The sequence below is a fragment of the Cibotium barometz genome, chromosome 38 (assembly GCF_041138505.1).
Source record: "Cibotium barometz isolate CiBa-2024 chromosome 38, ASM4113850v1, whole genome shotgun sequence".
Taxonomy (NCBI): Eukaryota; Viridiplantae; Streptophyta; class Polypodiopsida; order Cyatheales; family Cibotiaceae; genus Cibotium; species Cibotium barometz.
In genome coordinates this window covers 3,391,930-3,419,121 of record NC_141083.1, presented here as the reverse complement: position 1 = coordinate 3,419,121, position 27,192 = coordinate 3,391,930, and the positions used below count along the sequence as shown (strand labels likewise).

The 27,192-nt window shown below is 38.6% G+C and overlaps 1 protein-coding gene across 2 annotated transcripts; it reads left to right on the top strand.

Annotated features, from left to right (window-relative positions):
- The first annotated feature begins 5,840 nt into the window (after positions 1 to 5,840).
- On the top strand, positions 5,841 to 12,198 carry LOC147616248 (auxin response factor 1-like). Of its 2 annotated transcripts, XM_086777265.1 has the most exons (15): positions 5,841 to 7,416; positions 7,594 to 7,780; positions 7,981 to 8,093; positions 8,197 to 8,292; positions 8,394 to 8,450; positions 8,580 to 8,729; positions 8,883 to 8,967; positions 9,083 to 9,173; positions 9,309 to 9,473; positions 9,564 to 9,683; positions 9,782 to 9,857; positions 9,944 to 10,106; positions 10,188 to 11,152; positions 11,310 to 11,500; positions 11,660 to 12,198. In XM_086777265.1, exons 2-15 carry the CDS (start codon positions 7,672 to 7,674, stop codon positions 11,844 to 11,846), a joined length of 2,568 nt encoding a protein of 855 aa, XP_086633391.1. In that variant the 5' UTR covers positions 5,841 to 7,416; positions 7,594 to 7,671; the 3' UTR covers positions 11,847 to 12,198. The 2 variants fall into 2 exon arrangements, with proteins under 2 accessions (XP_086633391.1, XP_086633393.1); XM_086777267.1 differs by lacking the exon at positions 7,594 to 7,780 and having other exon boundaries at positions 6,810 to 7,416.
- The last annotated feature ends 14,994 nt before the right edge of the window (positions 12,199 to 27,192 follow it).

The window sequence follows — 27,192 nt, the reverse complement described above, 5'->3', positions numbered from 1 at the left end:
ATAATGCTTATGCGCAAATCTACAAAACAAATCCCTAGCACCCAAGGGTGCAATAATAATAGAGGAAAGAGAGGAAAGATAGAAAAGCACTTACCTCTTTTTCATGATGTTGAAAGAGAGGATTAGAGGACCTACAAAACCAACAAAAGGGTGAGGAAAGAATTAGTAATGCATACATACAAAAGCTTATGCATGAGGCCTTATACATAAAGCATTATGCATGAGGCTTTTGCATAAAGCACTATGCAAGCCACGCTATCCTAAACTAAACCGTATCCTGGCACTATGCATTAAGCATGCATGCATAGAGCTTAATGCATTAAGCTCTATGCATAGAGCTTAATCTATGCATATATCTCTATGCATTATGAATGCATGCATAGAGCTTAATGCATTAAGCTCTATGCATAGATTAAGCTCTATGCATAGAGCTTAATCTATGCATATATCTCTATGCATTATGAATGCATGCATAGAGCTAAATCTATGCATTAAGCTATACGAATAGAGCTTAATGCATAGATTAAGCTCTATGATTAGAGCTCTTTACATGTGCATTAAGCTCTATTCATAGAGGACCTACAAAAAAACCCCTCTTTTTGGTAGATAAAGATAGAGGAAAGAGAGAAAGGAATTTACCTCTTTTTGGTGAAGTTGAAAGAGAGGATTAGAAGACCTACAAAACAAAACAAAAAGATGAGAAAAGAATTAGTAATACAAAACCCTAAAAGTGTGAATAGCATGGATACACAAGGAGGTTTATCCTTCAACACACACACACCAATTTAACAACCAAGAGGAGAGGAGAGGAGAGGAGAGGGGAGGGGAGGGGAGGGGAAGGAGGGCAAAGAAGGAGGTGGACAAGAGCTTGGGAGAGAGAAAGAACCTGCAAAACAAATGAGAAAGCAAAAAAACAAGAAAATTACTCATAATTACACACAGACATTTTACATCACATATACATGTAACCAACCAAGAGGAGATGGGAGTGAGGGAAAAGGAGGCATACCTGGTGAGGAAGCAGAACACATGCGCACGAAAAAAAGCACAGAAAAAAGAGAGGTTCTATTTTATTGTAAAAACCTGCACCGTCGATATATACGTCGAAATAAGTGTGGAAAAAAGCATTGAAATAAGTGTGGAAAAAAGCATTGAAATAAGTGTGGAAAAATGCGTCGAAAAGTACGTAGAAAATAGCGTGGAAATAAGAGTTGAAAAAATAGAATTCCCACGCTCTTTTCGACGGTTATTTCAATGATATTTCGACGCTTATTTTGACGATCGCTACTTTTCATTCAAATTCAAAATCTTTCCAGATCTTGCGCGCCCCCGACATTTCAAATTACCTGTCTCACTGACTACCACCCTCCACAAATACTTAAGGCAGGATTCCCCTCCAAAAATAAGCATTTGTTTCCATTTTGCAAATCAATACGGAAACCATGGATGACACCACACCCTCAAATTTTGTTGAATTAGAGGAGAAGACATTTTGCCCATGTACTCGCTGCAAATACCAAGTGGCTTGACGTCGACGAATTTGCAATGATCATACAAAAAATGAGAAATATTTTCGGTGGAGCGATTGGAACATCTAATTAGTGGCAATGTGCGCTTCAACAATGACGAACCAGTGGATATCCAGCCTGAACGATGGAGACCAACAAGAGTAGCCACAAACGAGGTGATCCAACAACCCGAGGAACTTGAGGTGGATTCGAAGTAAATACTAGAACATGACATGAATGGCATGATAAATGCCTTACACGATGGAACAGAAGATCGAGGTTTGAAACACGAAGGGGTAAAAGAAAACACCCGACGTGTGGAATACGCTTCCCAACAACAAGAAGAGAAACAGCTACGCAAGCTTGCTCGTCTTTCACTATATCGTGGAGCACGTGTCTGTTTTACACGCTTGCCTATCCATATTGAACTTGTAATCGATTTTTGGATGGTATGATACGAGCGTATCAAAAAATTTTGCGTAAGTGACGATATCATATGCAATTAGTGAGTTATGTACCTTTATATGCATTTTCTTAGCCTGACTATTTTGTGTAATAGCTTATTGAAACATCAAATATTGCCAGAAGATAATGAGATGCCAGTGGACCGTAGTCAAGTAAAAGCAATGTTGCACTCGATTGGCATGGACTACAACACATACCATGCTTTCCAAATGATTGTATTCTTTATCGACAAGAATATAACAACGTAATACAATGTCCGCATTGTGGTACATCGAGATATAGACAAGATGTGCAAGGAGAAAGGGTACCAGCAAAAGTTTTACGACACTTTCTCATCATCCCTCAGATTAAAACAATGTTCAAGTGCAAATCCATTACAGGATTGATGACTTGGCACCGTAACACTAGGTCCACGGATGGTGTTATGCGTGTGCCTGCGAATTCCCCTGCATGGAAGCACATTGAAGAGATGTGGGTAGCCTTTCAAGAGGAGGCTCGCCATATTTGACTCGAACTAGTGATGGATGGAGTGAATCCATTTGGTCTACGAAGTTCATCTCATGGAGTACATGGCTTGTTTGTCTAGTTAACTATAATCTTCCACCATGGCTGGCGATAAAAAAAGGACATCTTTTATTGTCTTTGATAGTTCCCGGAAAGTACAGGGTGAAGAACATGGATGTGTATTTAGCCCCTTTAGTTGAGGAGCTTTGTGTTCTATGGGAGGGCATTGAAGTTCATGATATTTCCAAGAGGTTTGGACAACGTGCGCTAACATTGAGAGGAATACTTATGTGGACTATGTGGAGTGCTCAGGTAATATTGTAGCTTGTTAACATATTATGTTAAGTCATGATTGTCATCCAAACTTACCTGCTACAATCTTTTTTGATGTTCTACAGGGCTTTCAGTGTCAGGGTATAATGGATGTCCATTATGTGGGCCGCAACTTGAAGCTCGATACTCAAAGTCTATAAAGAAGATAGTATACGAGGGCCACAAGAAGTATCTCCTAGTGGACCATCCTTTGCGTGAGGGATTTCTAGTAGGAAGGTCTCCTCGCATATGGAAGAGCAGTGATTGGAGGACCTTATGGGAGATGGATCCAACCTGTACACCTCCAGGAATGAAGCATCTATCCATTTTCCATCAACTTCCATACTGGAATGACCTTCTAGTAAACCATCTTCTTGACCCAATGCACATTTTCAAGAATATAGCTGAGGTGCTTTGGAAAACCATCACAGGAGCAAAGGAGAGCAAGGCACAACGAGATGATTTACAAGAGGTTCAACGCATGCACCACTTATGGGCCCAAAATAGAGCAGATGGAAAGGTGAAGCTACCAAAAGCACCTTAGGTCAAAGGATGAGCAACGACATGTAAAGAAGTGCATTAGTGAGTTTCGTACCCCTACAGGATGCATGCATTGCTTGAAGGGAGCATTTACAAAGGACGATGAGCTTAGCGGCTTGAAGTCGTGATTGGCACAAATTCTTACAATTCGTGCTTCCTATAGCCATCAAGGATTGCCTCAATGATGACATTAGAGCAACAATTTATAAAATTGATGCAGTGGTACGTTGGGTATCAAGGAAAGAGATTAGTAGAGACACATTAGAAGCAGCACGATTAAACTCCATCGAGGCTGTTACAATGGCTGAGAAATACTTTCCAAACAAGTATTTTAACCATTCAATTGCACTTGCTAGTTCATGTGGTTGATGAAGTTGTTGTAGCTGGGGTTGTCCATAGCCGATGGATGTTTTTCTTGGAGAGATTTATGAAGACACTTAAAGGATTTGTTCGTCAAAGAGCTCGTCCTGAAGGTAGTATGGCAATGGGATGGCTTGCTCAAGAATCACTTGTATATATAACTGAATTTCTCAGTACGTCTGATCCCAATATGCCAAGATTATGGACACAAGAAGAAGATGATCGACTAGTTGGGGAAGAGCCACAAGGGAAAGGCCTTGTGAGAACAATGGATGTATCATTGCGTGAGAAGATCAATAAATTTTGCATCTTAAACTCACATGCTATGGAGAAATGGATCGAGAGATATAACTTGGTGAAGACTGAAAGGGACCAAGCTCGTTTGAGTTTTAGAAGGAGTCGAACAACCCGCACACTACCGTATCCAACAGAACTTGCACTTCTTCCAGACTTTCCTTCTAATAAATGGCTCAAGCAATCTATACTACAAGCTAAACGCAATGGTGAATTAATAAGTGATGAGGAGGAGGAGCTTGCATATATACTCACGTAATCCCACATAGAGTATATATTCTATTGATAAAGATCTAGCTATGCACACTAAGATTCTCACCCTTTTTCTTAAATTTATATCCCTTCTTCTCTCTTGTATGATGCACAAATTCCTTTCTCTTCCTCTCTAACATGTTCATTTGAAATGAGGGTGTAATACTATAAAATATGTAAAACGAGATTAAGAATTTATCAAAGAATGTTCATGATTGATGAATACCATTGTTAATGTGCCAAAGGCCTTAAAGGTACATATCTCGTTTTTAAATCAAAGGTCTTTGTTTCTAGGATTGATTTAAAGTGGGTCATCTTTTTACCGTGCAGGTAGAGAAAACCTGTGTAAAAAGTTGGAACATTCCAAGGAAATCAAAAAATATGGTGAAAAGTGAATACGCCTTCTATATATAATGTAGATTTAGTGCTATCCAAGTAGATATTATGATACACAATCTAAGTGGAAATGGAAAACGTTACATAATCATTAACATTCACTTTAACAATGTATCTAGTGTAAATTTGTTGTAATAACCCTTACTTTGATGCAATTATTATGTCCCATTTTCATTAAAGTGTTTATGTTTTCCTTAAGAAATTTTGCAAAAGAAGATGAGAGTAGAATAAATTAATGGGGGTTACTAATCTTTGACATGAACTCTAGTTCGTAGTTATTGTGATTGCACATTTTCAAGGATATAAGTTAAACATATCTCAAACTTTGCAAGTTGTGATTAGTCGGTTTCAAATCACGACATACAAAATGACAAGAGTGGTTTAATTACCTACAAGTTACGAGACTAGTTGGTTGAGATCAGTATACAAAATGACAAGAGTGGTTTAATAACCTTCATGCGTGATGTATAAATTTTCAAGGATATAATCTAAACATATCTCAAACTTTGCAAGCTATGACTAGTCGGTTTGAGATCATCAAATACAAGTGGTTCAATAACCTTCATGCTTGATGTAAAAAGTACAACATTATCAAAACCACAAAACTATTTGGTATTAGTATAGCATGCACTCTTGCCTTCAGGCAAGTAACTATCCTCAAGTTCAAGGGGAAGAACCGCTAGTAATGTAGTCTTCTTTTGCAGATTGCAAAGTTAAATTAATGGTGGAAATAGAGCTTCTTTATTTTTATTTTCCATGAATATACACATCTTAATTAGATCCACAAGTGCATGAAATTGTGTTCTTGTATGCCATGCATTAAGAGTAAACTTCTGCACTTTTAAAAGTGGATAGAACTTTAGGGCTATTGCCCATTAATGCACTCCAGCTTTGCATTAGGTAGTATTCAAGATGCCCATTGATGGTGATAAAATGTGATCAAAAGGTGGTGAAGCAACAATGTGTGTATGATATAGAATTAGGCTTTATGCCCACCATCATTTCTTTAGAAGTTATCATCATCAAACAAGCAAGTTGGATGGAAAAGATTTCCCTCCCATTTAAGCCCCATGTGGCCAATGTGTGTATGACATAGAATAAGGCTTTATGTCCATCATTTCTTTAGAAGTTATCATCACCAAACAAGCAAAGGAGTTGGATGGAAAATATATCCTTCCCTTTTAAGCCGGGTGGCCAATGTCGGGGACTTGTGCAAACAATGTAAGGGTGGTTTCAAATGCAAGACTTTTGAGGTGGTAAATGGTGATTGACACAAAAATGGGATTCAACATCTTCACATAGATTTCACCTACCTATCTCAAGGGTAGACCATGTGTAAACAAGGTCATGATTCCTGCTCTGGAATACATGGGCGCATTCTACGTATCCGCGGTTTGCTGCTTTGGCAGTTTTCTTCTTGTGCTCGAGAGTCCTTATAGGGTTGTTCACGGAGACAAGAAATGTGCACATTTGGGGCCGCTGGTGGGCAAGAAACATTGTGCGTGGCCCAAAATTAAAAGTCCCTTCTTCCGAGTGATCAGCCAGCGTGTGCACAGCTCCTTAGAATCAAGACGTGTGATTAAGCCCAAGCTTGCTTGGAGAAAAGCTTCCACATAAACACATATTAACCTACATAACATAGGTGACCGTGGAGCCGTCTTTTCACCAAAATGAAGAGGGCAATAAAAGCCCACTAATTTTGGGCGGGCTAAAAGAAATTAAGGGCCGTATGGCAGGCCTAATTAAGGCAATAGCAGGGATTCAAATAGGCTAATGGTGAGACAATTTGCAAATGCAAACTGCAAAAAACTGTGGCCTTATTCAAATCCATCTCTTAAAAGAATTTCTAAATAAATAACAAGATTTGGGCGTGTCAGGGGATCATTCTTCTTTCCCTGCCACTCGATGATTGATAAGCAGTTCAGAAATCAAGAAATTACGAAATTATATTTAATCAAATATTCGAAAAACCCAGATAAACGTTAGCCTGGATTCTCGAGCCCCCGCCCTCAAAGCATTAAACTGCCGCGGAGGTCGAGCTGGACTGTGATTAGAATAGCAATTACAAAAAAATTAAACCCTGTTTATCCTTGGCTAAATTGCTGGCAAGAATTTATGGAATTGTGGCTAGATTCTGCGAGAGTTTTTTTTGGTTAAAAAAATTGGATACTACCGGTTGTCAGGCGGATGTTTGAGGGCTAGGTAATGATTGGGCAGTTCTCTCCTTCCCACAGAGTGTCTGCGTTTATAAGGGCCCTGGCCACCTTCGGCCGCCTTTCTGCTCTCTCTAATCTCTCTCTATTACCATTATTGATAATATTACATCAAGTAGTTATTCTTAACAACAGCAGCCAGCCATGGCCTCATGAATGAGGGTGCTAGCCTAGTAGCTACGGAGTTGGACATGCAGTAGATTGTTGTTGTGGAATGGTGGGCATTGCTTTCTTTTTATTCTCTCTGAGCTGATTTAGGTAGGTGGATTCTGTTGGGCGTGAAAGAAAGGCCCCGTGTGTGTGTGTGTGTGTGTGTGTGTGTGTGTGGCCGTATTGGTTTTAGTTTTTGACTTGATAGCCGAAAAGCTCCTCTCTCAACCTTAAAAGCACTCTACATATCTCCCAAAGGATTCATCTCCTGTTGAACCTCTCGTGCTTGGGGAACTCTTTTTGGCCGAATGGGTTGCTGGGCGACATCTTAATTTGAGCAAGAAAGTCTGGATTAAGCATTTTCTGACCAAATCAGTATTGATACTCCTGAGGTTGAAGCAGAAAGGTGGCCTCTTAAACAGGTATGTTGCCCTCTTCTGATTCACCATGTTTGGGCTTCTTATTGTCTATGCACCATTGCTTAGTTTGTGGAAGGGCCACCATTTCATTCTGGCCTCTTATTTGTACATGCAGTTCATGAATTGATACATGGGCTTGTTTAACTCCATATTGTAATTCCACTGTTTTTTCATTGCCAGTATGCATTTGGAGAGTCACGCAGGTTTTAGGTCTGGGAAGGGCTAACTTGCTCTCCAGTCCAATCTAGGATACGCACCATGTCACATCCTCACGAGCCTTCCTTCGCTTTCCACATGGGTCGTCCTGCAGTGGCCCCTCCATTTGCTAGACTCAGTGCAAGCCAGGAACCAAATGCGACAACCTTAGGTACACACGTATCGACTTGCTCTAGCTAAAATTTTGCTGCTATATTTAGATTATCTTAACACCTTGATTATGCTGGCACCTTCATTCATCATAAATTTGATCAAGTGAATTGAGGGAAGTAAGGTAGGAATTCAGAGTGAGGTTGCATCTTCATCCTTCTTTGGGTCAGAACGTTTACTGAACATCATCTTTACATTCAGACAAAAATGAACTGATGTATTCGGAGCTCTGGCATGCTTGTGCGGGTCCCTTGGTCTTGTTGCCATGCAAAGGCAGTCGTGTGGTGTACTTCCCCCAAGGTCACTTGGAGCAGGTCAGTAGTAATTTCTTTCTTTAGTAATGAAGGTCAGTAGAAATTTCACTATGCCATCCATTGCTGTGGTATGAAAGCAATCACTGAATGATGCAATGTGTAGGTGGCTGCTTCTATGAAGCAAGGAGCTGAACAGAAGGTTCCCACCTATGACCTCCCTGCCCAGATCATGTGTCGTGTCGCGGATCTTTCGCTGCATGTAGCTTCTAACTCCTTTTGATCTCTGGCCTGAATAGTTGATGCCAGTATTATGTTGGTTGTGCTTCAGTAAAATATTTGCTCTTTTGGCCATGATGTCAGGCTGACCGAGAGACAGATGAAGTCTTTGCACAGTTCACATTAGTTCCCTTGCCACAGGTAGGGCAAGCCCATGGCTTCTGAATCAGTTGAGTAGGCTTGGCCTATTTGAATCATCTAGCTCCCATTGGGGTGGCAGGTAGGTGCTTCAAGAGCTTGTTGTAAATCAGATCACTTGATTCTTGGCAGCAACTCGAAAAATCTATGGAAGAGGATGTGCCTAGTCCCCCTAAGCTTGCGACTCACATGTTCTGCAAGTCTCTGACTGTGTCTGATACTAGTACTCATGGAGGATTTTCGGTGCCAAGGCGGGCTGCAGATGAATGCTTCGCTGCACTGGTATTCTTCTGGTAGTGGGGTAGGATTAAGTCTACGAGGTGAATTGCTGTGAATAAATCTAATGGCTTCTAATTGATGTTGTCATGACGGTCTGGTAAACTTGTATTTTTTGGTCGGCCTTGTGATCTCAAAGGTGATTCCAATGCATTTCAGGATTACTCTCAGCAGCGCCCCTCCCAAGAACTGGTTGCAAAGGACTTGCATGGAGTTGAGTGGAAGTTCCGCCACATATATAGAGGTGTGCATCTAGATGTATGATGCACTCAAGTCTGCTTTGCATCCTTTATGTCTATTATAATTACACCTATTGTAATGTGTTAAGCAATCTGAATTGTGATGACTAATTTGTGCAGGGCAACCTCGGAGACACTTGCTCACAACCGGATGGAGTGTGTTTGTTAGCACAAAAAGGCTTGTCGCTGGGGACTCTGTCCTCTTTCTAAGGTCAGTTTTTTGAATTGCTTATCAGCCCATGAGGATGGGGTCTCCCCCCCCCCCCCCTAGTCAAACACTGAGTGCTTATGCTGTACTGGGAATCTTCCTATCTTTTTTACAAAAGTTTGACATCAATCATGTCAGGGGGGAGAATGGGGAGTTATGGTTAGGGATTCGGCGAGGGCTTCGACCTCTATGCAGTGCACCCATGTCAGTGCTTCCTAGCCATAGCATGCATATGGGTGTTCTTGCTGCGGCGGCGCATGCAGTCTCCACCAAAAGCATGTTCAATGTGTATTATAACCCACGGTGTGTATATCTGTTTGAGAACTTTCAGAAAGTTAACACATCAATTCTGAAAGTGCCGTTTTTTAAATCTTTGGATGAATGTTCTGCTAGGACAAGCCCAGCTGAGTTTGTGATATCGCATCAAAAGTATAGGAAAGCTTTTACCCACTCTCTTTCTGTTGGGATGCGCTTCAAGATGAGATTTGAAACCGAGGATGGAACAGAAAGAAGGTACAGCAAGAAGCATTCAAAGAAGTAATTGTGCTGGAGCTTATGGTTTCTGTACAGATGTGTCCTGGTAGCTAGAAGAGTGACTCCTTTTTTAGCAGGTATACTGGTACCATTACAGGAGTTGGGGATGTGGACCCTAGTAGATGGCCGGACTCAAAGTGGCGGTCCTTGAAGGTTGTTTCCCATTCAATATTTGAACTGTTTTGGTATTACAGGTTACATAAAGTTGGGAATCAGCATACCATCTTTTGTTTCCGTAGGTGAATTGGGATGAGCATTCGACCAACGACCGCCATGTGCGGGTGTCGCCATGGGAAATCGAGCCCTTTCTAGCATCGGCAAGCTTGGATCTAACTACAGGACTGGGTTTGAAACGGCATCGGTTAAATCCCCCTCCTCCACCCATGGACTGTGGTATTACTGGTATGTATCTAACTTGATTATTACACATGACAGTTGATACAGGTTTGGGGAACCTATTGTAAACACATTCACGCGCTGCAGGCATGACGGGGGGGCTAGGGAAACCCCTTAATCCTCCCAGCTTTTCAAAGGTCTTGCAAGTTCAAGAATTGAACACGTCATTTAGAGGATATATTTTCAAGGGAGCTGTGAAGCCATCTGTGTGGGAGCCAAAAACAAATGATCCCTTTGCTGAATTGAAAAGGCTAAGGAGAAGTGAAACAAACCTATGCACACCCCCTAGGACGGATCTGTCCTCCTCTATTGACATGCTGTACGGTCGGTGTTCTGAGACCTTTGGAATCAGTGACAATACATGCCAACAGTCAAGATTTCTTGGACAGCAGCAAAAGCAGTATGAACATGCCCAGGGAGTTATGCTAGGTGCTGATGTGAACTCAAGGCCTGTCTCTTCCTTATCCTTGTTGAAGCCGCAACAGCAGGTGGACGTTGGTTCAGGGATACCGTTAGCGTCTTTTCCTTCCATGAAGTCAGAACAGGAAATCTCCTTGCAGGCCATGTTTTGGGCATCTCTCTTGTCTCCTTCAAACTCCCATAGTCAAAAGAATGATGTAGAGTCGCTGAAGTCTTTTGTGTCCCAATGCCATTCTGAGGTTAGGGGTGCTGCCATGTCCAGTGCGGGTCCACCTAATTATTTGTACCCCAAAAGCCTGCTGCAGTTAAATTCTGTGTCTGCGGAAAGCCTAGCCAAACAAATCCCGGAAAAGCTGCCCAAAGAGAACAGTGGCTTGGCTAATCAACCCGAGGGCAATTTGAAACTGTTTGGTTTCTCTTTGAGAGACAAGAGCTTGGTGGCTGATGAAGGGCATTCCTGTGGTCGGAGAGCAGCTGATAAGCCTTTGTATGATACAGAGAGCTGCTGTGATCAATGTGGTGGAATCACTAAGCCAGCTGCCATATTGGAACGTGATGAGAAAGACTGTGTGTCGTGGCACCTGCACGGAGACCAGACAGAATGCCATGTGCCCTCGAGGAATCGAGTTAAGGTAAGTTGCTGTTGCAGCTGTGTTTTTTTCTTGGAGACAAGTTAGAATGCATGTTGAACTGAAGTTCTCTCTTCCCCCTGCCCCCCTTCGCACGCCCCCTCCAAAGAAAAAAACCTGGTTCAGTTGTTGGTTTGAAGGTGTCTTGTGATGATTATAGGTGCTCAAAAAGGGTCATGCGGTAGGGAGGTCGGTTGACCTCTCAAAGTTCAATGGTTATCCGGGACTGATTTGTGCCCTTGAGAAGCTCTTTCATATGGAGGGGGAATTGAGCGATTCCAGTATGGGATGGCAAATCACCTACACAGACAATGAGGGGGATATGATGCTGGTGGGAGATGATCCCTGGCAGTAAGTTTGATCCATTAAATCCAATCCAAGTTTTTAAGTCTGTGAAATCTGTTTTTAATCTTATAATCTTATGCTGTTTACAGCTGCTTAAAAGCTGGTGTGGTGTGCGTCTTAGAGGGGGGTGGATTATGATGATGAATTTTTTTTTTTTTGGGGCAGGGAGTTTGTGGAAATAGCTGGGAAAATTTTCATCTTGACCCGAGAGGAGCTGCAGGCTGTGTCATCGGGCGCCCTGGCTACCTCTGCACACAGTAGATCTGGCGAACAGCCGATGATGAGGGACCTTTTGAAGTCCTCAGAGTATCAGGACTCGTCATCGCGCACCACATTCTCGTCTGTTGCTTAGTCGTCATATTCTACGACGGTGATTTTGTGCATGTGCTCTGATGTAGTCATCCCCTCCCGAGCTTTATATTACCCAGTTTTGTGCTCCTTAAAAAAAAAAAAAATCCAGTCTTGGCTAACCTTTCACCCAAATTTTGTGATCCTTTCATATGAGCCTATTTTTGCTATGATTTATGTATAATATATATATATATATAAAGTTTCATTGGGTATGATGCAACCAATGCTTGTTGGCCCAACTAACGGACGTGTTAATAGATTATCAGCATGCTGCATTGTTCAATGTGAGCATTGAGAAGGCAACTTGTCGAGACAGGATTTATTTATTTATTTATTTATTCGTATGTTTTTAATTGCGTCGTAAATTGCCATCTCTCTACACAACATAGCCTCCCCCTTCATTTCTCTCTGCGCCTAGTGTGAGATAGAGAGAAGAAGATGATGAGATGTCCTAGGCATGTTGCTAAAAAAGAAGCAATTCGAATTCAAGCTTTTAGCTAACATAGCTGAAGGCTAATTACACGCTGCTATTTAATCATCGAGGGCCAAAGCAATATTTTTGGTGAATTATATAATTATATAGTAAAGTTGTTATTCAGTCTAGACTCATAGAAACATTAATTAATTAATCAAGACCTATGGGCTTATTAATTAATTAACACCTTACTCAATGTTAAAGCTTGAACCTTAGCAATCTAAGGTTTAATTAATATGAAGTTTTAACTTTAGTTTTTTGTTTCTTTATTTTACTTACAAAGATATGGTCTCCACATGAAGATAACAAACTCTACGTTTGTTTTTTTGAAAAAAAACTTACTAAGAAATGGTCTGCACTTGAAAATAATAAAACTCTACGTCCCTCAGGCAACGATGAAAACAACTAGAATGCTTGGGTTCACCTTATCCTCTTGATTGCTTGCACTTGTGCGTTGTCAATGTACTTTGAAAGAACGTGTCCTTAAGTTCATGTATAAACATCTTAAAGCGTTTGAATGAAGATGGACGTTGCAACCCATACCATTTTTGCAACGTCTTCTTATGCGTGTCATTTTCAAGATTATATGAATAGCTTATAGAGCTTGAACGAGTATGAACATCAAGCTTGTGATCGTATTCGACGTGAGGAATCAAATGGATATTGACAAAGATCTTAGAGTACTTCGCAAGGTAGATAATTCTAAATATATTACCACATTTGAATTTGAGTTACATGTCATTTATCAAGTTACAAGGTTTTCATGCTCGTTTGTGGGAGTGAAGTAAAAAAAAAAACCATAAAGTATGGCGGGGAGTTGGCACAATTCTCCTTGAAATTTAATAAACATAGAAGAATGTGTCCTTTCCTTGTTTCCCAAATAGCACTTTCAATATCGAAAGTGGACCAAAACATCTTTGGTGTTGAAGGTGTGGCTAGTAGTTAAGTTTTGAATCTCCATCGAACTTAAGAACAGGCTTAAAACTCATTGATTGCGGATGTTAGTCTAGCATTGCTTTCAAGTATGCTTTCAAATTCATGTCCATTCAAGCATTTTAAATAAACTCTAAGTTACACGAAGCATGTTACCCAAGCAAAAATGGCAAAGGCTCTCTTTTTTTAAGGGAGGTATGGCTCATAGACAAAAACGAGAAGTCAACGCCTAGAAACTATCCATTTATGACATGAAAACTGAGGGGATCTGCAGAAGGCATGGGTATGTCATCTGCCATTATGAAAACAGCCTCTAGGTCCATGCTATCATTCACATTTGGCTAGTCTTTGAAAGCGATCTACTATTGTTTCATTGTTGTCGTTGAAAGTGGCCTAGCCAGAAGGAAAGCATACTCGCTAGGGTTTGCAATGTCTTCATATGCCAACAAAAGTAGAGCATACTCGCTAGGGTTTGCAATGTCTTCATATGCCAACAAAAGTAGAGATCTGTGATTAAACTCTCTCTCTCTCTCTCTCTCTCTCTCTCTCTCTCTCTCTCTTACCTTGTCGATGCAGAGAAAGCCATCTCGTTGTGCTGTTTTAGCCCAGACATCAAGCTTGCCCTTGGTATCTCTCTTAGATTCCAATGCTTCTTGTCTCATCTTCCATGCAAAAAATAAGAGGATCGTCTTGTGAGCGATAGATCTCTCGATCTTTTTTTATAATGTGCGCCATGACAGCGCACATGAGCGCGCTACCGAGCTTGGAGATTTGGTCTATGGAACCCTCCATGGGCACGGCAAGATCGTGGTCACCGTCGTCGACATGGAGAGGGTGCTTGCATTGAGGCTCGACAACGTCCCCTCACACGGAAACCATGACCCTATCGCTGCGCTTCTTCGCAGTTGTTTTTCTTAACCCAAAGTCTCACACATTATATTCTCCCTTACGCAGGAGGATATACCCTCATGCTAGGCGCATATTGCTAACCATGGAGGAAGAAAGCCACGAGTCCATCCAGCTTGCCATACATGTGGCCGAAACAGGGCGCTACTTTGAGCTGGATTGCCCTGCTTGGGCATCTGTGCAGGTTGTGCAGACGTGCATAGCATCTGCTATCCATGTGTTGTCTCAAGATCATCTTCTGCTGTGCGATGACGCCGCTTGAAACCACAACGGACGCTTGCTTTAGGATTTACGCTCAGGCTCATTTTGGCCTTTCGTAACTCGACTCTCGACTCTCGACCCCTATGACCATGGCACATTTTGGCCCTCCACTAACGACTTGACATTGTAGGGGGTTATTGTCTTTCTTTTCTTCTTTATGTTGCCATTGGGTGAGCAATGGTTTCTTATGTCCTTTGATTTTTTGTTATAGTTGTTGAGCAGTGGAACAAATTGAAATAAAAATAATCAAATTTTCACTTCAAATAATAATTTGCAAGAAAATAAAGCATAGAGACATAAACACCATATTGGGTCCAATTTGCCCCCCATGTGTGAGACCTGATGTCACACGAGTATTTCAAAGATTTATTAAGATATGAACTAATTTGGTACAATCAATCTCTTTGATAGAGAGGAAACATCATCTCATTGGAGGAGAAAAGGGAATATAGAAAGAAAGGAGAGCTTCATCCAAGGAACCTGCAATTCTTGCAAATCACGTTTAATAGAGTTCTCTCTCTCTCTCTCTCTCTCTCTCTCTCTCTCTCTCTCTCTCATGAAATTATTAAACCATATAAGAAAAATTGTAAAAGAAACCGATACTCTCTATAGATGTTTGTCTGTCTTAGCCTGTCTTGGCTCCCTGTATATAGGTATAGGCTTGCAACTTGTAACGGTTGTCACTCTTTGATTTTTCGTGAGAATATAGTCGAATCTATACTTAAAATTACGAGAATAGTGTCAGTCTACAACTAGGCATGGGGAGTTTTGCTAAATTTAATCATATATTAAATAGACTACTTTGGAAAGGTCTATTTTAAGAAAAGTTTACTTTTTCTATCAATTAGCTTTTTAGTATAGATATATTAATATTATATGATATTAAAGTATTATTATTTTTCACTTTTGATATTTTATATTATTTTAATTTGAATAAAGATAATTATAACAATAATCAACTTTAAATTATTCATAACAATCATTTTGGGTATGTGCGTCTATCGACACCTAAGTTGAGTCTCACAAAATATATTCCTGACTACCACTGGCTTGCCTATCGAATAATTTGCACTTCCATCAACTATGCCAATCAATTAATAAATTAAGTGACTAAAAATACAAGTAACCATACGAAACTGAATAAATCAAGATGATGCAACCCATACTCTCACGCATGTACAAAATCACCTATGTACGTACAAAGCAAGCTACAATCGCTCGGATTTAGAAAGGCATCCCAATCTAAACCCATCTAGGAGAATCGTGCCATTCTTCTTTGGTACTATGACCACTGGTGACACCCAATTTGTGTGCCTCCATCTCATATATAAAACCTGCAAAGGTAAGTATGTCAACTTCTTCCTTAATTGTTCTAGAATAGGTTTTATTATAAGTGTATGGCCTAAAACGATCCACATCATCGGGAATGATTTAAAAATTGGATCGGCAATCTGGGATAAGTAGTGATCTAGATTTTGGATCTCACATATAGAAATGGAATATCTTGTAGTCCAATTGGTGATTTAGACTTATGGGCTAGGGATTGGTGATATGGAATTAGGGTCGGTGACTTGAAAGGGAATTAAAGATAGTAATTGACATTGTTCTTGGTGTACTTTCCAGGTATAGTAAGGGTCTTTACCCTCTTATACGAGAATATCCTTGACAACCCCCTTTTTTTTAAAGCTCAAGTGTGTGAAAATGAAGATCATTTACCACTGATTTGGCCCACATTACCCACTTTTAACTATGGTCCAAATCTCATATAGATGATCTGGTTGCTCACAACAATCCAAAAATTGGTCGACAATTAAAAAAATTGGAGAGTAAGAATACACAGTTTTTTGATGTTTTGCCTTTTTGAGGGGTTTTTAAAATGTTTTTTGAGTTTTCTATCACATAATAGTGATGCATAGCAACACTTTAATGCTATGAGGATCTATTCAATGCTTGATAATCATAAAGATGAATGGCTAGATTAAGTTAGGCTTGGTAAAAAATATAAAAATGCTAATATACACTGATTACTTAGTTATCATAAGGCTAATGGTCATGGTAAAATGATGAAAATAATCAAATGGGCAGATAACCTACCTCTATCACACTTGGGAGAGCTTAATCTTCATTCCATCACTCCCTTGAGACAAAGAAAGGATCAACTTAATAACAAAAAATATAAACAATGTTATCCTTAGAAACAAAGCCTACTCTAATCACACAGATCCACTCTCATACAAACAAATCACACACATTAAAACATCTAGTCAATACGCTACTCTAGAACACAATTTACAACATTAACCAAGGATTTCCATTATTAAGTGAGAAAAATGAAATATTTTTTAGAAGAAGATTTCTCTACTTCCTTTCCTCATCCAAGATTAGTCCTTCCCTAGTAAGTAGTGGGGTGCCACATGTTCATGTTAAATACCCTTTTTGCCCTCAAGCAAGGAATCATAGGATAGTGCAAAACCACTTATCTTGGATCATGGAAATCCCAATAGGAGAGCCAAAAGAGGCCAAGAGGAGTATCAATCCCTCTTGTGTTTAAACCCTTCCTCTACTCTCAATCCTCCATGGAAACCCTTCCAATAGCAATGATTAAGCTAGAAACCTTGAATCACTCTCCACTCTAATCTAGCTCAATCACTCTCTCACTCAAGCTATCTAGAACGCACTCACAACATATCACAAGCACTTATACAAGCATGCATACCATAATTAAGCAAGAGGGTAAGAGCTCAAGAGAAGAAGATGAAAGCTTTACATAAGTGAAAATAATTGTTCTCTCTACATTTACATCATCAAAAGTTATATATATACATGGGGCTATGCTCGACCGCCCAACTCAAGTGGGTGCCCCCAAAACCTATCTCTATTAATACATACAACCCTTATGACTAGGCATTTGTTACATGGCTTGGGCCCATGGCCATATATAATGTGAATTGCTATTAAGATAGAAGTGGGGATTGTGAACACTTGCCTTGAGTTGGTGAGAATATTTTGGGGTGAAACCTCATGTTAGAGTGGAATAAGACTTTTTTTCAAAATTAGATGAGACTAGGGAGATGAGAGAGAGAGAGAGAGAGAGAGAGAGAGAGAGAGAGAGAGAGAGAGGAGATTGTAAGTGTAGGTGTGGAGTAAGGGAGTGGGATTTTGAAGATGCTTTTAAGTGTACATTACTAGAGATATTTTCTAATGTGTCTTTTCCATATGGAGATTGGTGTACGGACTACACAATGAGGTATAGCCTTAAGGGTGAAGGAGAGAGGAGAGTGGAATACGTTTAACATGTTCTCTACACATGACTTAGTGTGATCCCTTTACAGTAAATCATGTCCTCTACACACAATTTAGTGTGATCCCTTCACACTTGCAATCACTTAAAAATTACAAGGGCCACTTCACATTTGTGAATAAAATTTCACAAATTGTTACCAAATTATTACACACCACATCAATTTATAATTATTAAAAGCGACATACACACAACCATTAATGTTATGGTTTTACCACACCAATTTATAATTATGCAAGTGACTTAATGAGTTGGAATAGCATTTTCCTATTGATGCCAAGTACTCAACATGTCAAAGCACATGCTTCACGTGATTTCAAGCATGGCAATTTGATGCATAAGCTTTTCAATTTAACTCATGTTTCACATTAGGGGCTTAAGTACTTGCATAACCTTTTCAATTTAAATCATGTTTCATATTAGGATCTCAAGTACTTGGATAGACACCTATTGATATGGGAGAACACTTTTCCCATTGTCTATCTACTATAGGATTTCATCAAGAAAGGAAAGGCCACAATCTCCTACAATGATCAAGTCTTTTTGGGTGCTTAACAACAATGGTGACTATAATTATGTAAAACATAATGATATAATTATGTAAAGAAAGGTTGATTCTTTATCTTTAATTATTATCATAGTTTAGAGAGCTTCAAACTTTTAGTGACACTCTTCACATGCTACACATTGTATATTTCAAATGACACCATATGGAAAACATGTGATACTACCCTACACTTACCAATGGTTGTTGTGAATTACTTCAAGTTATCATTCCAAGACATTTATGGGCTAAAACAAAATAGAACTTAAAATTCACACATTTTATATTTTCAAGATGTTCCCTTTGTGTGACTAGTGAAAAGGAAAAGGGACCTTTCGTTTCACGCTTTAACTATTGTACACTTTTGTCTTACCATTGGCAAAAAAAAGGACTTAGTGGTATATTTGTGGTAAGGGAAAGGAAACCAATGAAAAATTCCATGGTTTATTTGAAATTTTGATTGATGGGATATAATGTGAAATGGTACATTTGTGTAGAGGAGATTGTTCTTTAAGGATATGGTACATTTGTGTAGAGGAGATTGTTCTTTAAGGATATGTGAAATGGTACATTTGTGTAGAGGAGATTGTTCTTTAAGGATATGGTACATTTGTGTAGAGGATGTTGTTCTTTAGGGATGTGATATGAAATGGTACATTTGTGTAGAGGAGATTGTTCTTTAAGGATATGTGAAATGGTACATTTGTGTAGAGGAGATTGTTCTTTAAGGATATGGTACATTTGTGTAGAGGAGATTGTTCTTTAAGGATATGTGAAATGGTACATTTGTGTAGAGGAGATTGTTCTTTAAGGATATGGTACATTTGTGTAGAGGATGTTGTTCTTTAGGGATGTGATGTGAAATGGTACATTTGTGTAGAGGAGATTGTTCTTTAAGGATATGTGAAATGGTACATTTGTGTAGAGGAGATTGTTCTTTAAGGATATGGTACATTTGTGTAGAGGATATTGTTCTTTAGGGATGTGATGTGAAATGGTACATAGGGGAGATTCTTTTAGGGATAGAAATGAAAAAAAACATTAGCAAATATATATTCAAAGTGTAATTCAAAGAGTAACCTAGGGAGAATCATAACAAAGAACTAAATCCATGATTAAGAGTAAAGAAAAGATAATGAATAGGGTAAAATCAAAACCTCAAGATAATTGCATGGTTAGTATCACTAATGAGAGAAAGATACATTTGAGGAATTCTTGGATTTCTTGATTTTCTTGATTTTCTTGATCAAGAAATAGGGACATGATGATCTTGTTTGAGTGGAATTGATCTTTTGATTCACCTTTCCTAAGTTTTGGGGCCATGGGATGGAAAAGGACCGGATTCTGAGGAATCTGGCTGTAATTCTAAATCATAGGACCAAAATTGGGAAAAATCTACTAATCCTAATTAGTACTAATTCAAAAATGTTTTACTCTTCCTCTTCTTCATGATTAATCTTGGAATTATTAGGGCTTCAATTTGTGACTGAGTTCTAGCATTAATCTTGGGCTTTGTTTGAGCAAGACCATGCCATCAATCTAAGCTTGATATTGTCAAATTTCGTGAGGATTTCCTTCCCGCCATCAGGCCGTGTGCTTTCAAACTATTTTGCAGCCAATTCGACTGCACTTTATAGCCATTGCATGGCTTAGGGCTTGGAAAAGCCTAGGTTAGGCATAAGGGAGTTGTGATGATGGCTTGAAGCTTCTGATGATAGCCTTACCGTTGCACGTTTCTACCACAACATCACAGATCGTGGCTGCGGCGAATTCCTGCTCCATAAGGGCTACGATTCATCTCCTATCGATTACCAATGCTTCAAATCAATGCCTCCTATGGTGCTCTTCACTTGGATGGCTTTCCAATGGACTCATTTTCTTGGATGGTTTCAAATCTTGCCAAGCTTGGAACAATGGTAAGCTATTAGTCTTCTTTGGGTTAAAAATTTCTACATTTTTCAACTAAGAAAGAAAAGAAAATAAAAGAGAGCATCATCTTTCAATTAAGCTTTACTTTTCACCATTTAAGCTCCATTGATGCAATTGCAAGCTCTTGATCAATATACATGAGTAATGGAGATTCCATGCCATTTCTTGATTGTATGGGATTGTCATTATGGCCATACATGCAAATATGGGATTGCATTTGAATCCACATCAAATTGATGATTCAAATGGAAATTATATCTTTATATTGGCTTGATTGATGCATAAATTGTGGATAGGGGAGTACATTGAGCTCACATGAGGTTGGAAATGAGACATGCTTATGATTATTTGAGATGACTTTTATGTGTTCCTTTGAGGTCATGGTGGTGAAAGGCTATGTACTGGATTTATAAGGGAGGCATAAGGCTAGTGAATCTTGATGTTGTAATCGTTTGGCATGTTTTATAAATGCCATTGGTATGTGTTCTTTACTCTCATTCATTTCTATGCTTTCATTTGATCTTTGCATAACTAGAAAGCTAGATATATGGTGAGGGTATCTTGGCAATAAGGAGAAGAGGCCAAGGAGAGTGTGTCTTGAACTCACCGTGCCATGAGTGCCATGGTAAAGTGGTACGGTGGGGGATTAGGCACTATGGTGGTGAAGACTTGGCCCAAGCCGTTACTCTCGGATTTCAAACTTGAGTAAGGGGGTTGGAAGAGCTTGGCTAGGAGGTTGACAAGCTTCAACGTGCTACATTGCAACCGGACCTTTAATTTTCTTGAAGAAAATAATCAAAAGACTCATAAATTAAATCAAATATCAAACAACTACTTGAATTAAATTAAAAATTAAAGTACAAAACAAAACATAAGATAAGAGAAAGAAATACATCACCATCCACACAAGGCAACACAAGACTGGGTGTAATCTTCCCCCCCAACGTGAGTGGCTTCTTCTCGCGTGGGTATTTTTATATATTCCAAAAAGCAGGCTTTAAGCCAAAAATAAAGTATACATCCATATTTGGACTTTGCCATTTAATTAGCCTTTGTCCTCAATTTTAGCCTTTGTCCTCAATTAACCTTTATCCTCAAACCTTCTAAGGTTTGCACTATTTTTCTAATACAATAATCTAACTTGTGCACATATGCACATTACAAAATAAATCAACTAATGCTCGTACGCACACTGTACAATAAATTGACGCATGCACACACACACACATTACACTGATGTCAAAATAATATCAATCGCCATAATACAGCCACAAAATATTGTGAGATCGGTCTACACGCCATGACTCAATCCACCATCCGTGCGACACCTAAATCGGTACCCTCGCACTGTGCAATACCTAAATTGGTACCCTTGCACACCTCATCACCTAAACTCATAAACATAAACCACGTCAGTAGTAACAATCAATTGACATCACATCAATCAATCCTAACGTGTTCATGATGAGAAATAGGCATCATAAAAAATATATACAAATTTAAATGACCATGATTATTATTCAAATAACATGGGTCATAACAGTCCTCCCCGTTGGGAATCAACTGTCCTCAGTTGCGTAATCAATGAGTGGATGGCTTCATGGCACAAGTGGAGAACAAGATCATCACATCAAACAATTTCTAAAAAAAATAAAACCAAACAAATGAACGCATGTGAAAAGGATCTAAGTGTCCCATACCACATAGGTACCTTCCACATACAAACACTCGTTGGTAAAAGATAGAAGACATAGATACGTCTAGGGTAGGTATGTAAAACCAATCTAATGTCCCATACCATAGATTAATTCCACACGACACTACCTTGAACAGAAGTTTGAGACGGAGTAGCTAATTCCCTCTGAAACTTTCATTCCGACATAACTTTTCTCTATCCTCAAAATTAAACTACAGGTCTTATTCTAAAAATGAATTAGGTCGAAATGGAAATTCTTATCAACTTAAGATTGAAAAATAATCACTTACTTTACTGTCAATAACTTGATGAATTCTGGGGATTTGTTCTTGATCTTAACTTGATGAATTCTCGAGATTTGTGAATCTTACTTGTAAACAATGAAATCTAAAGGGGATCTTGATCTTAAGCTTAATCTTAAACTTGAAATCAGAACTTGAATAAAATTAGACATCTTGCGTCCTAGTTGATAGCAAGAACTTGATATACTAGTAATGAATCTTGGCTTAGATTAAAAAATACTTGAATGGACGAAAATTGAGAGATTAGTCTTTAATTAATCATAATTGTAATTCTTGAATAAATCTTGTTCTTAAGGGGTTTAAATCTTGTGGTTGAATATATCTTTGACTTAGAGCAAATCTTGGTCTAGAAAGAATCTTGTACTTGGATAGATCTTTAAACTAGAATACTTGAAAATTTAAACAAAACTTTACTTGAAAGAATCTTGTACTCAGATAGATCTTAAACTAGAACACTTAAAAATTTAGATAAAGCTTTACTTGAATTGGTACTTGAATTGGTATAAACTTCGTAATTGTGATTGGTATACAACTTAAACTTGGTTTCTAGTCACTTGAGAGCTATTTCTTTACTTTTCTCATCATCACTAAATTCGATGGTGAGCAATTGATAACTTGAATCAAAGACTGGAGAAACTTGATTGGTTCTTGAATCTTCAAATTGGTCTTAATCTTGTATGAGATGTCTAACAATCACTTTTACTTGAATTGGGGCAACTAGATCTTGAAGATAACTTTTGTTAATCTTGTCTTGATCTTTCTAATTAGGTCACTGTATCTAAAATTCTTTTCAGGAGCTAAAGTTTTCTAACTAGGTCTAGAAGAAAAGAATATTCTGAAAACAGATACAAAAGCAAACAAGAAATTGTGTACAATAAATAATTTTTAACACATACCTCCACCTTTGGTTAGTGTGTCGAGTGTGTTAACCTCTTCGGTGTCAAGCTGTTCCTGAATAGTACGATGGTGTGGATATTCACCCATTATTAATAGGAAAAATTAAAAACAAGAGAAAAGATAGGATTTCTTATCTCATATGGAATGTCGAGCTAGATGTGAATCCTGCCAAGTTAGCTCAATACACAAATGCATAATTTTTCAAGAAATAATCCATGTACTCTAAAATTAAAGCTTTATTAATTAAAGCTCAAAGAGTTTCTTAATTAAGCTTACTACTTAACATGATTTTCTACTAATTTAAATCTAACGCATAATTAAACCCAAACTTAATAAAGACCTAAATGAAATGATTCAATCATCTTGGAATTCATGAAGTTTAGCGTAAATTAAAAAAAAAAAGCTTTGTAGGAAATTATAATTAGTGCACAACGATTTCAATATTTACAACTTATATATATATATATAAAGCTTTTATGCTGGTTAATAAACCTTTAATTAAGCTTATTAAAGCTTTTATAAGCTTTTTTTTTCCTACGGCTATTCACACAGCGCAACCCGTAAGAGTAAAAAGGGAGATTTTATTTTTGTTTTTATTTTTAATTTTTTTTAAAAATAATGCCTCCTGGATTGCACGCGGCCAAGATTAGAGGGACAACCCTTAATGTGGGTTGTAAGCACAAAGCTTTTAAGCTTCTGCTTAATTAAGCACAAATAGAAAAATAAATGCTTAATTAAGCGCAAATAGAAAAATAAATAAAATCGGGGCCTCCCTGAATTCGCAGCGCCCGTCGGACGGATGGAGAGAGAAGTCGGATGGAGAGGAATGCGCTGCCGTTACCGCTGCCGCTGCCCGATACGGAGGAGGGAGAGAGAGATTGGGAGTTATATATATATATATATATATATATATATATATATATATATATCTCTAAGCTTGCGCCCAGCGTAGCGCAGCGCAGAGGAGAAGAGGGAAAATAAAAATTAAAAGTAAATTTTTTTTGAAAACTACTCTTCAACAATTCTCATCCCTCTATTATAGAAACTGAGTAGAGGAAAGGTTTAGCAATTCTGATTATGGCTCTCTATGCTCCTCTGCTTGCTCTTTCAATCCGTACGGACAGATTAAGAAGAGGATTAGTGAAGAGGAAGGTGGTTTCATGGTTTTGGGAAACCCACTAATGGTTTTCCACCTAGTTTTATCTTTTGGACAATAGATTGATGGAGATTGATTACCCAATGGTTAAAAACAAGCTTAATTTCATCCATACATAAACAAAAATCCCTAAACGTGTTCTTCTTCAATTTAAATTCAAGAAAATTACCAAAATCACCTCTATTTTTTGTCTCTTTCACCTCTTTTGACGGCCTTCAAGAAAATTAAATTACACCAAAGCTCTGATGCCACTGCAATCGGACCTTTAATTTTCTTGAAGAAAATAATCAAAAGACTCATAAATTAAATCAAATATCAAACAACTACTTGAATTAAATTAAAAATTAAAGCACAAAACAAAACATAAGATAAGAGAAAGAAATACATCACCATCCACACAAGGCAACACAAGACTGGGTGCAATCTTCCCCCCCAACATGAGTGGCTTCTTCTCGCGTGGGTATTTTTATATATTCCAAAAAAGCAGGCTTTAAGCCAAAAATAAAGTATACATCCATATTTGGACTTTGCCATTTAATTAGCCTTTGTCCTCAATTTTAGCCTTTGTCCTCAATTAACCTTTATCCTCAAACCTTCTAAGGTTTGCACTATTTTTCTAATACAATAATCTAACTTGTGCACATATGCACATTACAAAATAAATCAACTAATGCTCGTACGCACACTGTACAATAAGTTGACGCATGCACACACACACACGTTACACTGATGTCAAAATAATATCAATCGCCATAATACAGCCACAAAATATTGTGAGATCGGTCCACACGCCATGACTCAATCCACCATCCGTGCGACACCTAAATCGGTACCCTCGCACTGTGCAACACCTAAATCGGTACCCTTGCACACCTCATCACCTAAACTCATAAACATAAACCACGTCAGTAGTAACAATCAATTGACATCACATCAATCAATCCTAACGTGTTCATGATGAGAAATAGGCATCATAAAAAATATATACAAATTTAAATGACCATGATTATTATTCAAATAACATGGGTCATAACATACATCGACTTCCAAGTGTTCTTAACGTACGCATTTTGATGGGAAAAGATTTGGCAAGCAATGGATATAGTGTTGCAAGTAAATTTCAATTGAGTTTATATTTAGATTTTATTGCAAATAAAAAGGAGATGCTGTCAAAATTTTTTTAAATAAAAAGCACATATGCAATGAAATTGAGGTTATATTTGTATGCCCAAGATAAAAATTGATGTGGTGCATGCCTTTGAACGGGTCTGAGACATTACCAATGCAAAGGGGAAGTGTAGATAGCAATTGGAGACAATCTTGACTTTTTTTCTCGTGCATTGCTAAACCCTAATTCAGTCCTAGAGGGTTGGGGATGTTTTCAAGGTGTTTGCATAGCTTCATTCTACTCTCCAAGGGCTACGTTTGGAGCCCTCAAGTGCTCCATTCCGACTCCGTTTACTTTTCCAATCAGAAAATCTCTCCGCCCGCAAGGCAAAAGTGGTGTGCCCAGTAAAAAGCAGAGAATTAAGTTGGAGATTTGAGAATGTTGGGACATTGTATATGCCATTAGCTTCCCGACAAACCAAAGGGCTCTTGATTTTGGCATCGTTGACTTGGTCAAACGACCATAGTTGATGACCATATTTGACTGGTCAAAAGGGGTCAAAATAGAGGATTGTTTTTGATCAAATGTGGTCAAGGCATTGACATGGATGCAAAGGGCTTGTTTAGAGAATTCCATCAAGCTAAAGACTTTCAAAATAGGCCTCCATTTGATTGAGATTTGGTCACTTTTGTGTTGAAGTTGACTTTTCCAAAAAAAAAGTTAAAACAAAGAATAGTACAGGGTTGCTCAAGTCAAAGGTAACTACATAAGTGAATAGAGCATTGAAATACATCTCTATAGAGCTAAAGACCATTCAATTTGGAGTTTGGGAACCCTTCTAAAAGTCTTTTGAGCAATTGAGATGCTGCCGAAGGCCAAACTCAACAAAGGGAACTACAAGGAAGCTCTTGAGTATGAAGTGGGCACATCGGAAGCAAGACAAGAAGAAAATCAGGATGCTCAAGAAGCTATGCAAGAAGAAATTAGTGGCAATATCAATGAAGGGGTGCATCAAGAGGTAAAAATTCCACAAATACCTAAAGAAGGCGGGGACATGAACATGAACAACATGGTACATCTCATGCAAACTATGATTGAAAGGATGGACCAAAGACTTCAGTCTATGGTGGACAAGTGTGACTCTATGAGCGAGGAGTTGAATGATGGGACCACAAGCTTGAGGTAAGATGTGGCTAAAGACAAAGAAGCTTACAATGGACCTATGTTGCATCCATATGCACCAAACACTTTTCCACCAATGGTGCCACAAGCTTATGGATCTTTTGTGAGACCTTCACATGTAAATGCGTTGCATATTCGTCAAGTGCAACATGTGGATGGGAATCATGGTTCTATTCTTGGAAAGGAAAAGATACCTCCATCATTGATGCATCAAGGTGGAACAAGTATGCCCGGTATGCCTATGCATGATCCTATGAATGGGAAGAATATGAATATGATGATGCACTTCATGCAAAGCATGATTAATAGAATGGACCAAAATTTCCAATGCACAGTGGACAAGTCCAATACTTTCAAGAAGAATCATTGCGGATTATCTAGCTTGGAAGAAGAACTTGGCAAAGGCCATAAAACTTATGTTTATGCAATTAAACACATTTCAATAAGTGGACCACATGATGGTAAGCTTTTTGTGGGTTCAACACGTGCAAATACATTACATGCTCTTCAAGCTAGTATGTATTATGGTGATCAAAGTCATGGACCTATGCTTGGAAAGGGGAACTTACGTCCATATTCAATGCAACAAGGCGGGGAAAATGCATTTGGTATGCCTATTCATCAAGTTGATACAAATGGATCAAGTGTGTCTATGTA

Excerpts from the sequence above, each read along its gene's own strand:
- LOC147616248 (XM_086777265.1), top strand. The coding sequence starts at position 7,672 with ATGTCACATCCTCACGAGCCTTCCTTCGCTTTCCACATGGGTCGTCCT. Across the intron at positions 8,094-8,196 it reads CCCAAGGTCACTTGGAGCAG|GTGGCTGCTTCTATGAAGCA; the intron begins GTCAGTAGTAAT and ends TGCAATGTGTAG. Across the intron at positions 8,451-8,579 it reads CATTAGTTCCCTTGCCACAG|CAACTCGAAAAATCTATGGA; the intron begins GTAGGGCAAGCC and ends GATTCTTGGCAG.